General features: G+C 49.1%; 1 protein-coding gene across 1 annotated transcript in view; it reads left to right on the top strand.

The window, feature by feature from the left end:
• Window positions 1-16373, top strand: part of Fbn3 (fibrillin 3) — a 62406-nt gene that overhangs the window by 36586 nt on the left and 9447 nt on the right. Inside the window, exons 42-58 of the mRNA XM_074054252.1 lie at window positions 595-666; window positions 3997-4122; window positions 4399-4524; window positions 4859-4984; window positions 5372-5488; window positions 6961-7089; window positions 7946-8065; window positions 9471-9596; window positions 10460-10612; window positions 10761-10826; window positions 10984-11109; window positions 11779-11898; window positions 12010-12132; window positions 13296-13430; window positions 13586-13711; window positions 14879-15085; window positions 16128-16253. Coding sequence (XP_073910353.1) covers window positions 595-666; window positions 3997-4122; window positions 4399-4524; window positions 4859-4984; window positions 5372-5488; window positions 6961-7089; window positions 7946-8065; window positions 9471-9596; window positions 10460-10612; window positions 10761-10826; window positions 10984-11109; window positions 11779-11898; window positions 12010-12132; window positions 13296-13430; window positions 13586-13711; window positions 14879-15085; window positions 16128-16253 — 2124 coding nt within the window. The remainder of the gene's footprint in view (window positions 1-594; window positions 667-3996; window positions 4123-4398; window positions 4525-4858; window positions 4985-5371; window positions 5489-6960; window positions 7090-7945; window positions 8066-9470; window positions 9597-10459; window positions 10613-10760; window positions 10827-10983; window positions 11110-11778; window positions 11899-12009; window positions 12133-13295; window positions 13431-13585; window positions 13712-14878; window positions 15086-16127; window positions 16254-16373) is intronic.

Raw genomic sequence — 16373 nt, 5'->3', positions numbered from 1 at the left:
ATTACAGGCATGTGCTACCATGCCTGGCTCTCTTCCTCTTCTTTTAAAGCCACTATGCCATCCTGGCCCTACTCCTATCACCCTCTTTGAATTCATTAATGCTAATCACCTCCCAAAGGCCCCATCTCCAAACACCATCAATATATGCCTTTGGAGATTAAGTTTTCAGAACGTAAAATTTTGGGAGATACATCAAACCGTAGCATTGAGGAAGGTAAGGAGAGAAGGACCCTGTGGACAGAGAGAACAGCTTGTGCAAAGGTGTGGCTGCTTGACAGAGCTGGTCACATTCAGACAGACGGCTATACTCATGGCTGGGGGCAGGAATTTCTGCTGGAGGGATAGTGGGGCGGGGTGAAGGTCTTGAAGTGATAACTGAGCAGTCTTGGCGCTTGGTGTTTGGTGAGGCATGGTTGGTGTTTCCTGGACAAGGAAGAGACGGAGGTCACCATCTGTGTGTTGGAAGATCACACTGCATGGGACTATAGCAGCCTTCAATCCAGGGCCGCTTAAAGATGGGGACAGCTTCAGGGGTGAGGGGGTCTCTTGGAGTGGGTGTGGACCTGGTCTGCAGCTCTGGTCTCTTTTGCCCAGCTGACTACCAGATCCTGTGTGGGAACCCAGTCCCCGGCTTCGTCATTGACATCCACACGGGGAAGCCCCTTGGTGAGTGACAGCTGCCCCCCGCCCATCACCTCTGAGCGCCAGTCCTTCTGGCTCTTCCTCTCCCTTCCCCTGTCCCCAGCTCTTTCCTTCCCACCCTCTCTCCCCATCTTCCCTGTACCTCCAACTCCCCAGGAATCCCACCCCAAGAATGCTTCCTTTTTTTCTTTTTCTCTTTCTTTCTCTTCCTTTTCTTTTTTTCTAATTTTTTATTAGCACATATTAATTATACAAAGGGCTTTCATTGTGATATTTCCAAACATGCATATAGTGTACTTTGAGCAAATTCACCCCCTTTTACTGTTCCTTATCCTCCCTCCCCCCATTTTAAAAACAGTTTTTAACAGGTTTCATTATTCTGTTTTTGTACATGGGTATGAAGTACTTTAGTCTTACTATGTAACAGAAATGACAGAATACTCTCTTTGTAAGTTAAACAGGGTTTTGTGCAGTTTTACACCTGAGCGCCTAATTTCAGCTGTGTGGTGCTTGTTTGGTGAATGCGCTTCTAGTTGCTTGAAGCCTACAGAGGTCTTCTCCTACTTTTACAAAATTGGGATGTGCAGAGAAAACACACTTTCCTCTTGTTACCGCCCAGGTCTGTCTCCTTCCACTCCCTGAACATTGCTTATGCTTTACACCTAGAATGTTTGTTTCTAGAATTATTTTCACTCATGACACATACAGGTTCCCCATGTTGAAAGCATTAAGCCAACTTTCTGGGAGAGTTTTACATAAATTCTACAATACCTGGTACACTGGCCCCTGACTTGCTCCTTTTTACCCAAAACTGAAGAAGTGGCCATATGCAGTGTGGCCTTCCTCTTTGTCTCACTTTGGAACATTCCACAGTCTGGCTGCACTCCAGGTCATGAGCTAGTCCCTACTGTGGCACTTAGGCTGTGTGTGTGTGTGTGTGTGTGTGTGTGTGTGTGAATATGTTTGTGTGTATTTTTATGTGTGTGTGTATATGTATGTGTGTGTGTATGTATGTGTGTGTGTATGTGTGTATATAACTATAGTTGTAACTATACATATTTCCTTGCTGTCCACTGGGGATTGGTTCCAGAACTCCCCATAGACACCAAAATCCACAGATGCACAAGTCCCTGTATAAAATGGCACAGGGTCTGTGTATGAAGCTCAGAGGTAGAGCACTTTCCTGGCATGAGCGAGGCTGGTTTGATCCCCAGAACCACAAAAATAAAATATAACATAGTATTTGCATACAACCTTATGAACGTCCTCCCATGTCCTTACCTCATCTTTACATAACTTCTAAGGCTATGGCACAGAAATAGTTGTTATGCTGTACTATTTAGGGAATAATGTGAGAAAAAAGTCTGTACACATTCAACATAGATTTTTTTTTTTTTGAGACAGGGTCTTGCTATATATCCCAGACTGGCCTTGAACACATGACTTTCCTACTTCAGCCTCCTAAGTACTGGGATTACAGGTGTGAACCACCACACTGGGCCCTGGATGCAGTTTCTTTTCTTTCTTTCTGTTTAGGAATGGAACCCAGGGCCTTGCACAGGTGCCACTGAGCTACAGCCCAGCCTGAGATTCTATTTTTTAAAAAAATATTTTTGATCTAAGGTTGATTGAATCTGTGGATGCAGAACCCATGGATACAAAGCCCACAGATATGGAGGGTCAACTGTAAGAGAGAGAGAGAGAGAGAGAGGGAGGAAGAGCTTTATTGAGATATAATTCATGTGCCACACAAGTCACTCATTTAAAGTACACAATCCAGTGGGTTTTGGTGAGTTCACAGAGTTGAGCAACTATCCCCCATCTAAGTTTGAACATCTTCATTACAAAAACAAAACAAAACAAAAACTTATCCTGTCAGACATGGTGGTACACACCTGTAATCCTAGCACTCAGGAGGCTGAGGCAGGAGGACTGCAAATTTGGGGCCAACCTGGGCTGCATAGAGAGACCTGCCTCAAAAAAACAGAAAAGAAAGAACTCCTGTCCCCATGAGCAATCACTGCTCTGCCCCTTCTTTTTTTTGGTGGTACCAGGACTCGAACTCAGGGCCTACACCTTGAGCCACCCCACCAGCTCTTTTTGTGTTAGGTATTTTCGAGATGAGGTCTCTTGAACTATCTGCCCGGGCGGGCTTTGAACCACAATCCTCCTGATCTCTGCCTCATGAGTAGCTAGGATTATAGGCTTGAGTCACAGGTGCCTGTCAAATCTTTCTCTCTTGATATGCCATTTCTTGACACTTCCAGAGTCCTGCCATATTTGCCTTTTTGTGTATGACTTCTTTAACCCGGCATCCTGTTTTCAGGGTTCATGTGCCAATGCTTCATATGGCTAAAGAATATTCCACAAAATATTCACAGCTCATATTTCATTACCTATTAATCAATCAATTGTTCAGTTTCTTGCTAAGTACTGTCTCTTTCCAGTTTTCTTTCTTTCTCTTTCTCCTTCCTTCCTTCCTTCCTTCTTTCTTTCCTCTCTTACTTCCCTGCCTCGCTTCCTCCCTTCTTTCCTTTCTTTCTCTTTCCTTGCTTTCATTCTTCCCTCCTCCTCCTCCTTTTCTTCTTCCTCCTCCTTCTCTTTCTTCTCCTTTTCCTTTTCATTCTATTTTTTTCTTCCTTCCTTCTTCTCCTTCCCTTCTTTACTTCCCTCCTTCTCTTCTTCCTCCTCCACCTCCTCCTTCTTCTCGGGGTCTTCTGTTTCCCAGGCTAATCTCGAACTCCTAAGCTCAAGTGATCTTCCTGCCTCAGCCTCCTGAATACTTGAGACTACAGGTGTGCCCCACTGTGCCCAGCCCCTCTTCCAGTTTTCTTGCTCACACAGCACTCTTAGTTTCTGTAGCTTGTGAGGAGCAGGGTTGCTAGGTCACGGGAAATGTGTGACCTTCCTTCTTTCCTCCCTCCCTCCCTCAGGAAGGAGGGGCTTTGAGCTTGCAAAGCAAGCGCTCTATCACTTGAGTTACACCTCCAATCCATTTTGCTCTGATTATTTTGAAAATGGAGTCTTACCAACTCTTTGCCCAAGGTTGGCCTCAAATTGCGACCCTGTGATCTCAGCTTTCCAAATAGCTAGGATTACACGCGTGAGCCATTGGCACCAACTTAAAATATGAATTTTCAATTGAGAGTAACACTCTCTCCTGCTCTTGCCATTCTTGCACATCCTGGCCTCTTTCTGGTGTGAGTGGATGCATTTTGACCTCAGCAGGATTTGTGCAACATGTGTGATTTGTGACCACATCTGCTACACTCCAGGACTAGTGGGTTCCCGAGCTCACTGTCCCCAGAAAGTCCCCAGGGCTGGGCAGTCCCTGATGGTTACTGTGACCCCTAGATATTGACGAGTGTGGGGAGATCCCAGCCATCTGTGCCCATGGCATCTGCATCAACCAAATTGGGAGCTTCCGCTGCGAGTGTCCCCTGGGCTTCGAGTACAACAGTAACTTGCTGACCTGCGAAGGTGCCACCTCCTCACTCTGTCCCCAGCCCTGGGGCCTGGGTGGGATACCAGTCCCCCACTGGGCGAGCCATGTAAAATACCCTGTGAGCCTTAGTTTCCCTATCTGAATAACAGAACTAACACCTGCCTGCTGATGCTCTCCATTCCCCCATAACCATCCTCATTCCAGTCTTGGCTGTTTCTAGAGAGACCACCCGCTCAGAAGCTCAGTTTGGGGCTTGCTTCTGTCAGGGTGGGCTTCTCTTTCACTCCCACTCTGTCTGCTGGGCCCCCCAGATGTGGATGAGTGTACCAGTAGAAATCATCCCTGCCAGAGGAATGCAGACTGTGTCAACATCCCTGGCAGCTACCGCTGTGAGTGTGCCCGAGGCTTCAAGCTGTCGCCCAGTGGGGCCTGTGTAGGTGAGTGGGTCCCCAGGGAAGTGACAGGCCAGACTCCAGCAGAGCAAGGGAGAAGGAGGTGAGGGCAGTGGGCTCTGTTGCTTGCTGTGACATGTGTGGGGTGTGGCTTCGCACAGGTCTTTCTCCCTATTCTAATAAGCACCCATCAATAGCGCAGCTGTGAGGGTGAAATAAGATGTGATGGAGGTGGCAACCCGTGGTCCCTGGGGGGAAGCTTGTTATGTGAGGGACAGCTTTAAGTCAGGCACTGACTCCCCTGCTGCAGCATGGTGGGGGGCGGTTTCAGGGAAACACCAGTGGGACACTGGGGACATCATGCTGCCTGTGCCCCCAGGACGGAATGAGTGCGAGGAGATCCCGAATGTCTGTAGCCATGGTGACTGTGTGGACACGGAGGGCAGCTACCTGTGCCTGTGTCACCAGGGCTTCCAGGCCTCGGCGGACCAGACCCTGTGCATGGGTGAGAGCCCCTCCTACTTCCTCCTCTCAGGCCAGGCTCTGCCTGGGGTCTTCATCTCCCCTGGGGTGGGGATGGTTTGTTCATCCATCCTAACTCACAGACAGGCCCAGGTTCGAATCTTGGCATCTTAGGTATGACTTGAACCCAAGATCTTGGGCAAATGACTCTGTTTTTCCTCCCTGTGCCTCAATTTTTCCATCTGTAAAGTGGGAATCATAAATAGAACCAGGGATACTTCCCAACCACTCCCTGTAGGGCTTGCTACCTAGCCATGTAGGGAGGGCTTGGTACAGGGGAGGCAGGCTAGGTCCAGCCAGAAAGTCTCTCCCTAAGCTACTCAATGCCATTGAGTGAGTTGAGTGGGTTTGTGGGCTTTTGCTCTGTTAGATCTGGATGAATGTGACCAACAGCCATGTGGAAATGGGACCTGCAAGAACATCGTTGGCTCCTACAGCTGCCTCTGTTTCCCTGGCTTTGTAGCAACGCACAATGGGGACTGTGTGGGTAAGCTGGCTGGGTCAATGAGTCAATGGCCAGGCCTCAGTGTTCCCCACTGAAAAGTGGATCCATGCCTGAAGGTTCCTCTTCAATCAAAGATCTCTACCTAGGGAGCCATATGGAACCTTGGGCTGGATTTCCTCTGAAAAGGAGTTAACCACAAAATTCTCCATACCTTTTCAATCACCTGGTGCCAATGGGGGGACTTTAGGGACCTCTTGTCAGAGTTGAAGCTGAAGTTGGTGGGAGGCAGATGGATAATACAATTAAATGGTATGAATTTGCCTCTAAGTGCTTCTTAGCTGCGTCTCACAAATTCTGATATGTTAGGTTTTCATTTTCATTCAATTAAAATATATTCTAGCTTTATGATTTCTTGGATGAAAAGAGAGAGAAAGTCTTTCTCTACCTGTTTAGTGTACTAGGTAAAAAATATGGACACTAGGTAAAAAATGTAGACTCTGAGGTCAGGCAGTGTGAGTTCAAATCCTAACTTTGCCATCTACCAGCTCTGTGATTCTAAACAAGTCATTTACTTCTCTGTGCCTCCACTTTCTTGTCTGTAAAAGGGAGTTAATGATAATACCTACCAGAGTAAAAAATATCAGACTACATAGACTTGTCAGTGGGAATGCTATCAGAGAGACACATTAGGCTGGGAGTGTGGCTCAGTGGTAGAGCACTTGCCTAGCCTGCTCAAGGCCCTGCGCTCCATTCCAGGAGCAAGGGAGAGAGATATATATATACTGAGCAAGGGGGTCGATTCTCTCAGAAGACCTAATCATAAATGCATAGGCATCCTACTACAGACCTTCAAAATATATGATGCAAAAATTGAGAGAACTGGTAAAGCAATCCAATTATCGTTGATGGCTTCAACTTGCTTCCCTCAGTCATAAAAAGAACAAGTAGACAGGAATCAAGAAGGATATAGAAGGCAAGCACAACACTATCAACCACCTCAACCTGAATGATATTTATAAAACATTCTAGAATACACACTCTTCTCAAATGTACATGGAATTTCATCAGGAAACACCATATTCTGGGCCATAAAAGAATTGAAGACACACAAAATAGGTCCTTGGGTTGTAAGGGAATGAAGGTAGAATTCAGATGCTCAGAGTTCCCAAAGATTTGGAAATTAAACAACACACTCCTAAATAATTCATAGATCCAAGAAGAAATTGTAAAGGCAATTAGTAAATATTTTTAATTAAATGAAAATGAATACATATCATCTAAATGTGTGGGATGCAGCTAAGAGCATTTAGTGGCACTTTCATAGCCTTACATGGTTTTATATTAGAAAATATTGGTACCTTCCTCATAGGCTAATAAGAAGACAGTCATACATGAATGCTCGATGCATTAAAGTCAATGCCATCAACTCAGCTTAGTTGTGGACAGGAGTGCAAGGGAGGCTTAGTCTCCTCGGGCTCAGTGGTTGACCCTTCCTGCCTATCACCCCCCTGCAGATGTTGATGAGTGTACTACCTTGGTGGGACAGGTGTGCCGATTTGGCCAGTGCCTCAATATGGCTGGCTCCTTCCGGTGTCTGTGCCAGGATGGCTTCGAGCTCACGGCTGATGGGAAGAATTGTATGGGTAAGTCTCCTCACGCTGCTGAAACCATCTCAGCCAGCCCTTGTGTCACATTTACCTGCAGTTGATACTTTTGAGCAAGCATGGTTTCATTTACTATCTGTGCATTTTAAGGCATAATATTAAACTAAAAAAAAACTAGCACATTCCATTTTCACCGGGGGTGTGGTTTAGAGTGAGACTGTCTTGAAAATGTAAATTTTCTGAAACAAGGAATAGTTGAGGAGCTAAATGGAAGCCACAGAAATCTTAGAAGGAGTTGGGGTAGTGGCTCACGCCTGTAATCCTAACTACTCAGGAGGAGGATATTGGGAGGATGGCAGTTCAAGGCCAGCCCAGGCAAAAGTTTGCAAGACCCCATCTCAACTAATAAAAGCTGGGTGTGGTGGTGCATGCCTGTCATACTAGCTATATGTGAAGCATAAATAGGAAGATAGCTGTTCTGGCTGGCCCGCGTATAAACATGACACCCTATTTTAAAAACAGCTAAAGCAAAAAGGAGGGAGCGTGGCTTAAGTGATAGGGTGCCTGCCTAGTAAATGCAAGGCCCTGAGTTCAAATCCCAATACTGCAGAAAACAAACAAAAAAAATCCGAAATCTTAGAAGGTATCTTGCTCCCTCTTGCCCCCAGGACACAATCTGGCACCACCTATAACCCCACTAAGGCCAGATAAACCCTTTCTCTGCTATCCCTGTTTTCTGGACTCTCAGCCTTTCCCTTGGATCCAGACTGTCACTGGAAGGGCTCATCCTGGGGCCCTTGGCTGTCAAACAGTGACTGCAGGTATTGGCTCCAGATCCTGGTGAGCCCTCTGCCTCCTTTTTGGCACTGGGATCCCCTCCTTCTCCTCTCCACAGACATCAATGAGTGTCTTAGCCTCACGGGAACCTGCCGGTCCGGCACTTGTCAGAACCTCGAGGGCTCCTTCCACTGCATCTGCCCCGCTGGCTTCCAGGTGCAGAGTGACCACTGTGTTGGTGAGTGTTCATTCCCATCTCCCAGCTCTGGGGACAGGGAGGTACCTCTGGGCCTCAGTTCCTCATTTGTAAAATGGGAATACCAGCCAGATAATAGTGAGGTAGAAATACACCTAGCACAGCACCAAACACAGCTCCATATACTGTTACTGTTAGGATTGTTTTTTGTTTGTTTTTTTTTTTTTACTCCTGGGCTCAGGGCTTTCTCTCCAAGGTCCACAGACTTCCTTATAAAATGGACATGGGTTTTTGGTATCAGTGCACTTCAGAGCATCCAATAATAGAACTTCTCACTCCATAAGTGGTCAAGGGTTGGGCACAGGTGGCTCATACCTGTAATTGTAGCAACTTAGGAGGCTGAGTCCAGAGGATCGCAATTCAAGGCAAAAAGTTCACAAGACCCCCATCTCATCCAGTAGCTGGGCATGGTTGTGCACACCTGTCATCCCAGCTATGTGGGAGGCTGAGATCGGGAGGATCACAGTTCCAGGGCAGTTCAGACAAAAAAATGTTTGTGAGACTCCATCTCAATGGAAAAAAGCTAGGTGTGGTGGTACACACCTGTCATCTCAGTGATGGCGGGAGTGTTAAATGAGGAGGTTTGCAGTTCAGGCCAATCCAGGAAACAAGTGAGACCCTATCTCCAAAAGAACCAGAGCAAAAATGGGTGGAGGCTTAGGTTAAGAGGTAGAGCATCTGCCTCATAAACATGAGCCCTGAGTTCCAACCCAGGTACTCTTAAAAAAAAAAAAAAAGTGGTCAAAGACCAGTCTGGCCCAGTTTCTAGCCACAGGAGTGACCAATCCACTCATTGGGCTAGGCTTGTATAGTCTAGACTAACCTAGACCAACCTGGCTTGACCACCTCTATTCTATTCTTTTATTTGGGCTAGCCTTGTATAATCTGTGCTAACCTGAACCAGGATAGCCTGGATTGTACCACCTCTGGTACAATCTTCTGTTTGGGCTAGTCTTACAAAATCTGAGCTAACCTGGACCGTTTGGCTTGAGAAGATGGGCTAGCTTGTATACATTGGGCTAATGTGGACAGTCTGACTTGGCCCCTTCTGGTTTATTCCATCTGGGTTAGCCTGGTGCAACATGAGCGGACTTCATTTAGTACAGGTTAAACTGATCCCAGTCTCAGTTAACTTTGTAAAATTTAAGTCTCTAAAAATAAACTTTTTTTGACCACACCTATACTCTGGACACACTGGAGAAAAACCACCCCCCAACCTAGTGCTATGGTACATACTGAGCCCTCAGGTTCCCTGCTTTGTTTCAGCCCTTGGGCCCATGAGGGCTGGACCCCCACTGCATCTGCCTGTCCCCCACAGTCAAGTCCTCTGCATAGTGACAGAGGACCTAACTTGTACCCATCCCAGCTCATGTCTCTGCCCCTCCAGATATCAACGAATGCTTGGAGGAGCCTAACCTTTGCCTCTCTGGCACCTGTACCAACAGTCCCGGGAGCTTCCAGTGCCTCTGCCCTCTTGGCTTTGTCCTCTCTGACAATGGACACCATTGCTTTGGTGAGCCTGGAGCTCGGGGAGCACTCAGGGCTTGGGGAAGAGGGTGGTGGGGAGTAAGGTCCTATTACCCAGTAAGGGGATATGACCCAGTAATGTTTCTACAACATTTCAGGAGTTCTAACTAGACAGATCACTTCTACAGGGGGCTAACTTGTTCCTGGGGCTTAGGTTGTCCTGGATTAATCGCAGTTGCTCTCACTGGACAGGTTTTGTTAGTTGAAGCTAGCTGAGAACAATCTGGGCTGGCTTCATCTCATTTGGGCTAGCCTAGTGCAGTAAGGGCTAGCCTCACTCAACTTAAGCCAGCCTTCTCTCACAGGTTAGGAGCAAAAAGGATGAGAGCACAGCCTGTAGCTGGACTGGAGCAATGTCTGTTGTTCTGGGGATCTGGGGTCCAGTGGTGAGCAGCATCCTAGCCTGCCCCTGAGAACTTCTCACGATAGGAGTACAGTGGAACTGAAGTTTGAGGGTTTGGAATCTGCTAGGGGCAGGAAGGGTCCCCTGGTCCCCTGGAATCAGAGGCTTTGTTTCTCCAGGAAGGGGCTTCTGATCCAAAAGTAACTGGCCCAGTTGGATCCTTCCCCGTGCAAGGGCACCCCACAGCAGTGAAGTGGGTTGGAATTGGTGGAAGGGATTCCCATTTGTCCAGCCAAAGTCCCAAGGCTGATCCTCATTGGCCCAGTGTGGGTCATGTGTTAATTCCTGAGCCAATCACCATGCCTGGGGACATCAAGTGTTCTGATTGGCTGCTAGTAGGATCAGCTCTGCCCCTTCAGTAGGGGTGAAGGAGGGGGACCGTGCAGGTGCCTGCTGCTGATGGTCCTTAATTATAGTAATGGAGCCCCCTACTTGCCATCCCACAGACATGCGTCAGAGTTTCTGCTTCACTGGGTTTGAGGCTGGGAAATGCTTGGTGCCCAAAGCTTTCAACACCACCAAGACCCGGTGCTGCTGCAGTAAGAGGCCTGGGGAAGGCTGGGGCGACCCCTGTGAGCTGTGTCCTCAGGAGGGCAGTGGTGAGCATCTGCCCTATCCGTGCACAACTCTGATGGCCTGTGCTTTCCTTCCTCCTCCTCCTGCAGTTTTCCGTCAGTAGTCCAGGATCCTAGGTGCTGTACAGGGTCCTAATTCTGACTTCCCCTTTTCCTCTCCCTTCTTGTCCAGCTGCTTTTCAGGAACTCTGTCCCTTTGGCCATGGGGCAGTCCCAGGACCAGATGACACTAGAGAAGGTGAGCCTGTCACCCATTAAGAGCCCCTCCTCAGCAGCCCAGTCTTGCCATCTCAGCATTGCATGGATCCCCAAGTCTTAGGCTCCTTCCTTGTCACACGGGTGGCCCTGGGGTTGTCACAGTGGCAGGTGTTTGTCTCAACCCCTGTTGCCTGCAGATGTGAATGAGTGTGCAGAGAACCCCAGTATCTGTGCTAATGGCCTTTGTATTAACACCGACGGGTCCTTCCGCTGTGAATGTCCCTTTGGCTATAGCCTGGACTTCACCGGCATCAGCTGTGTGGGTGAGCAGCCGTTCTATCCTGCCCCAGCCCCTTCACACTCACTCCTCATGCTTCACTCATTCACTCACTCATTCATTCATTCACTCATTCATCCATTCACTTGCGCGTTCATCTCCCCATCTGTCCCCTTGCTCATTCATTCATCACTTGATCACTCACTCACTTGCTTGTTCATTCATTCATTTAATTTTTCCTCTCAATTATAATGCATTCATTCACTCTTTCACCTACTCATTCATTAATTCCCTCATTGTCACTCTCTTGGTCACTCCTTCATTCCCTTGCTCAGTTATTCACTCAAGCACTCAATAACTCCTTCACTTATTCACCCATTCATTCACTTAGGTATGTAATAATTCATTCATTTATCCACTTAATTATTCACTCATTTACTCCCTTGCTCGTTCATTCTCTCACTAACTCAATCACTTGCTCTTTCACACTCATTCACTTCATTTTATTTGTTCCCTCAATCCCTTGCTCATTCATTCTCTTGCCTACTGTTCACTCTCCACTCACTCACCCCCTCATTCGTTCTTTTAACATATATTCATGCCTGCATCTTAGCCAGCCTATCCAGTCTGTGGCATTCAAAAAGAAGTCAGATGGGATAATGTTGAAAACGGAGGCTTCACAAGTGCTGACCATTCCTTCCTTTTCCCTAACCAGACACAGATGAGTGCTCTGTCGGGCACCCCTGTGGAGAAGGCACGTGCACCAATGTCATTGGAGGTTTTGAATGTGCCTGTGCTGATGGCTTTGAGCCTGGCCCCATGGTGACCTGTGAGGGTATGCTGCTGCCTGTCCAGGACAGTTGTGTGACAGGGACACCTGGAGGGGTGGCCTGGAGGGCTGGGTAGGCAGAACCTAACCACCCAATGTTTCTGCTGACTTTCACAGACATTGACGAGTGCTCCTTGAACCCGCTGCTCTGTGCCTTTCGATGCCACAACACTGAGGGATCCTACCTGTGCACCTGCCCAGCCGGCTATGCCCTGCGGGAGGACGGGGCCATGTGCCGAGGTATGCTCTGCACTGGTTGGAGATGGGGGCAGGGCCCTGGGGCTCCCCACCTTTGGTCTTACGATCTTCGCTGGGCCCTGGAGTTCAGCAGACCCTGGTGTGGTCTGAGGTCCTCCACTTCCTAATTGTGAAATGGAGAAATAAGGCTTGAGCCCTCAAGAGTGGGAACAAGCATTGAGGGAGTTCATATGTGCAAAGAGCTAAATCAAATGAGCACACAGTAGGCACTTTGTTGGAAAGAATATTTGTCTTTGTTTGTTTTCTGCTATTATAACTGATTACCACAGACTGGGTAATTGAGAAAAATAAAAATAAAAGTGTATTTGGTTCATGGCTCTGGAGGCCAGGAAGTCCAAAGACATGACACTGCATCTGGTGAGGGCCTCCGGGCTACATCACAACATGGCACAGGTTATTAGCTCAGGTTTTTCTGTTATAAATCTACTAATGCCACCTTATGACCCCATCCAGTCCTAATCACTTTCCAAAGGCCCACCTCCAAACGCCATTAACATAGGACTCTGGGGACACACCAGCTATAGCAGAGTTCTGGTTCTTTTATAAACTTTGCTGTTCTGCACATGGGATCTCCCTGGGTCCAGAGTCCAATGGGACAGCTGGGGCTGGACCTGCCCTCAATGGAGTAGGACAGAGAGGACAGTGATTGTGCTTTCCAGAGAACACATGGTCATGTCTGTGACATTTTTCATTGTCACACAGGGGAGTGGAACACTGCTGACAGTGGGTGACTGGGGATGCTGTTAAATATCTTACAGTGCACACATAGTAGCTCCTACCACAAATGACTTTCTTGTCCCAAATGTTCATAGTGTCAGGGCAAAATCCTGAGGCTGGGACTTGGTCCTTGGTCCAAGGCTGTTTCAGAGTTTCATGTTCCAGGAGCCATGATTTAAGGCAGACAGAGTCACAGTCCCTGAAGTGGTAGGGGAGGAGGGCTGAGTGCAGTCCTGAGCCCCTTGAGGCTGTGCCCAGGGTCTGGTGGCTCTCTTCCTGTTAGGGACAGGCTCCTTGCAGGACTGCAAGAACCTCACTGAGGTCTCACTGAGGCTGCAGGGGGAGGAGGGTGACCCAGGACCTTCCTGCCTGGGACCAGGACATGGGGCACCCAGCTTTGACCAACACCTGTCTCTGGTCATCCAAAGATGTGGACGAGTGTGCAGATGGGTTGCAAGATTGTCACATCCAAGGAATGCTGTGCAAGAACCTCATCGGGACTTTTTCCTGCATCTGTCCCCCAGGCATGCAGCCACAGCCTGGTTCTGAGGAGGGCTGCACAGGTATGGGGTGCTTCTGGGGTGCAGGAACCCCCCACAGAGGGGAGAGGTCAAAGCAAGAGGTTGTGGGCAGACCCAAGGGGGATCTTTGGACCTGTAGGGAGGCTGGCTCGCGGCTCTGCCTCCCCTTCTGGTCTCCTTCATCCTTCCCACCTCAGATGAGGACGAATGCCACACTCAGCCCAGCCTCTGTGCTCATGGACACTGTGTCAATACTGTGGGCAGCTTCCAGTGCAACTGTGACGAGGGCTTCCAGCCCAGCCCCACTCTCACCGAGTGCCATGGTGAGTGTGACCAGACAGGAGCTAGGTGGGTGCAGCCACTACTGCCTGTCTCTCCTTGTCACTGGGGTGCTCCATGAGGCAGGGATGGCGTCAGGGCTGGGGGTACAAAGAGGACATGCAGGGGGTTGCTGTGCCAATCAGAACGCACGTGTCCACTGCACACATGTGCTCTCTCTCTCTTCCTGTCTCGGTCTCTTGTCTATCTGTCTGTTTCTCTCTTTCCTTCCTTTTTTTCCCTTCAATCAAACACTTTGGAAGAGCCACCCCCCCTCCCCCCAATCCCACCCATCTCCCATGACTCTTCCAATGGCCAACACATCACCCAAGAAAGAGCCCTCCTCAGATTTCCCACTTCCTGGGAAATAAATCCAGCAGATGACCTTCTGGTACCATCTGTCCTGGCACATGTCCATTACTGCCCACCGTTCTTTTTTTTTTTTTTGCCAGTACTGGGTCTTGAACTCAGGGCCTACACCTTAAGCCAATTCACCAGCCCGTTTTTGTGATGGGTTTTCTGAGACCCTGTCTCAGGAAGATGGCTTCAAACCGCGATCTTCCTGATCTCTGCCTCCTGAATAGCTAGGATTACAGGCGTGAGCCACTGGTGCCCTGCTTGTCCCACCATTCTTCTTCCCTCCCCTGAGCATGGTGTCCATCCCCCAGCTTCAGGCCAGATGTATCTAGCTGCCTATTAGACATCCCAAGCCACATCTCATGACAGATGCCCAAGTCAGCTTCCTAGAATGACCAGTGTCCTCCTGTCCCTCACCCCAATATCTAGTCTACATTTGGTCCTCCTCACTTCCCACCTGTCTGGATGTCATTTTTCTCCTCTGACCCTGCTGTTCTATCCTGGACATCACCACCTCTTGTCCTCTACCTGATGGTCCCTGGATTCCCTTCTACCCCTTGGCAATCCATTCTGTCTGTGGCCAAAGCATGCTGCCCCTTGGCTCCAAGAGGCCACCCAGCTTCTGAGCCTCCCCCAGAGCAATCACTGCCCAGCCCAGCCTGTTGAGGGTGTCTCACAGTGTCCAGTGGCAATGACTGGGCAGATTGCCCCCTCTGCAGATGTGCCTAGCTACTGATAGCATAGGGAGGACACCATAAGGAGGGGTTCAGGGCGGCACAGTTCTCCTGCCCACCATCCCTACCTGTTTTCTGCAGACATCCGGCAGGGGCTGTGCTTCACAGAAGTGCTGCAGGCTATGTGCCAGGCCCGGTCAAGCGGTATTGAAGCTGTGTCCAGGGCTGCATGCTGCTGTGGAGGCGGCCGGGCCTGGGGATCCCATTGCGAGCTCTGTCCCCTGCCTGGCACTTCCACCTACAGGAAGCTGTGTCCCCACGGCTCAGGCTACACGACTGAGGGCCTAGGTGGGGTCCTTGATGTCCCATGCAAGGTTGTATGGATGTGTGTGCTAGATTGTGTGAGCCACTCGGTGTGTACATGTGCACGTGTGTGTGAACAGTATGTGTGCTGTGTGTGTTTATGGAGTCCAGTGCCCAGGTGGGCAGATACGTGAGCTAGTACATGTGTGTGTGCAAGCTCATTAATGAGTGTGCGAGAGTGTGTGCATGGCACATGTTAATGAGCGTGTGTATGTGTGTGCTAGTGAGTATATGAGCTGGGTGTGTTCCCGTGTATACATTTGTACATAAGTACATGCATGCCAGTGAGCATGCACAAGCACTTCAGCCAGTGTTTGTTCTCTGTATGGGCAAGCGTGTGTGTTAGTGAGGTGATAGCACGCACATAGTTGGTGTGTGTCCTCCTTCTATTATTGTATTAATGAATTTGCCTGTGTATGCATGTGTATTGGTGAGAGTGCAAGCTGCCATGTGTTCTCTATGAGCCAGTATGTGTTCTCTGTGTGTGCAGGTTTGCTAATGAGTGTGCATGTGTGCGTGTGAGCATAGAAGCTGGTGTGTATTCTGTGCTTGTGATGTGGGAGAGGAACATGCCATCCACAGACTAGAAGTCAGTGACAGGGAGTGAGCTGGCCAAGGTGTTCTGGATTCTAGCGAGTGTGTGAAGGTAGGCATGTGTGTGCACGTGCATGTGTGTGTGGGAATGAGCAAGAGTGTCACCAAGTGTGTCAGGGACTCTGAGACATGGCTAGACCTGGGGGAGGTGCCTTTGCTGAGGTATGTGTGTGTGTCTCTGTGATTCTGCAGCACTGTCTGGGTGTGTGTGTGGTATGTGTGGAAGGAGCACCATTACTGTGTCCTGCTGGCTCGAGAACACCTCGCAGTCTGAAGTTCGTGTCTGCATGGGCTGGGGTGCTGGAAGAGGAAGGGGTAGGGAGACTGGGCTTGCTTCTGGAAAGAGGGCTGGTGAGCAGAAGGAAGGAGGCATGCCCTGGTGACACGATGTGTCACCACACATCCCACGCAGTCCTACCCCGCTTGTCCGCAGATGTGAACGAATGCCATGTGCTTGCTCACCTGTGCCCCCATGGCGAGTGCATTAACAGCATTGGCTCCTTCCGCTGCCACTGCCAGGCTGGGTACACCCTGGACTCCACTGCCATTTCCTGCATTGGTGAGCCTAGCCCCATCCCTAGCCAGGCCCCTGCAAGTAGCTCCTGGCCTCCTCTTCCCTGGAGCCTTCCAACATGGTACGCACATCCTGAGGAAACCAGAAAACCAAGAGCAGAAATAA

The sequence above is a fragment of the Castor canadensis genome, chromosome 14 (assembly GCF_047511655.1).
Source record: "Castor canadensis chromosome 14, mCasCan1.hap1v2, whole genome shotgun sequence".
NCBI lineage: Eukaryota > Metazoa > Chordata > Mammalia > Rodentia > Castoridae > Castor > Castor canadensis.
This window is presented reverse-complemented; position numbering and strand designations above follow the sequence as displayed.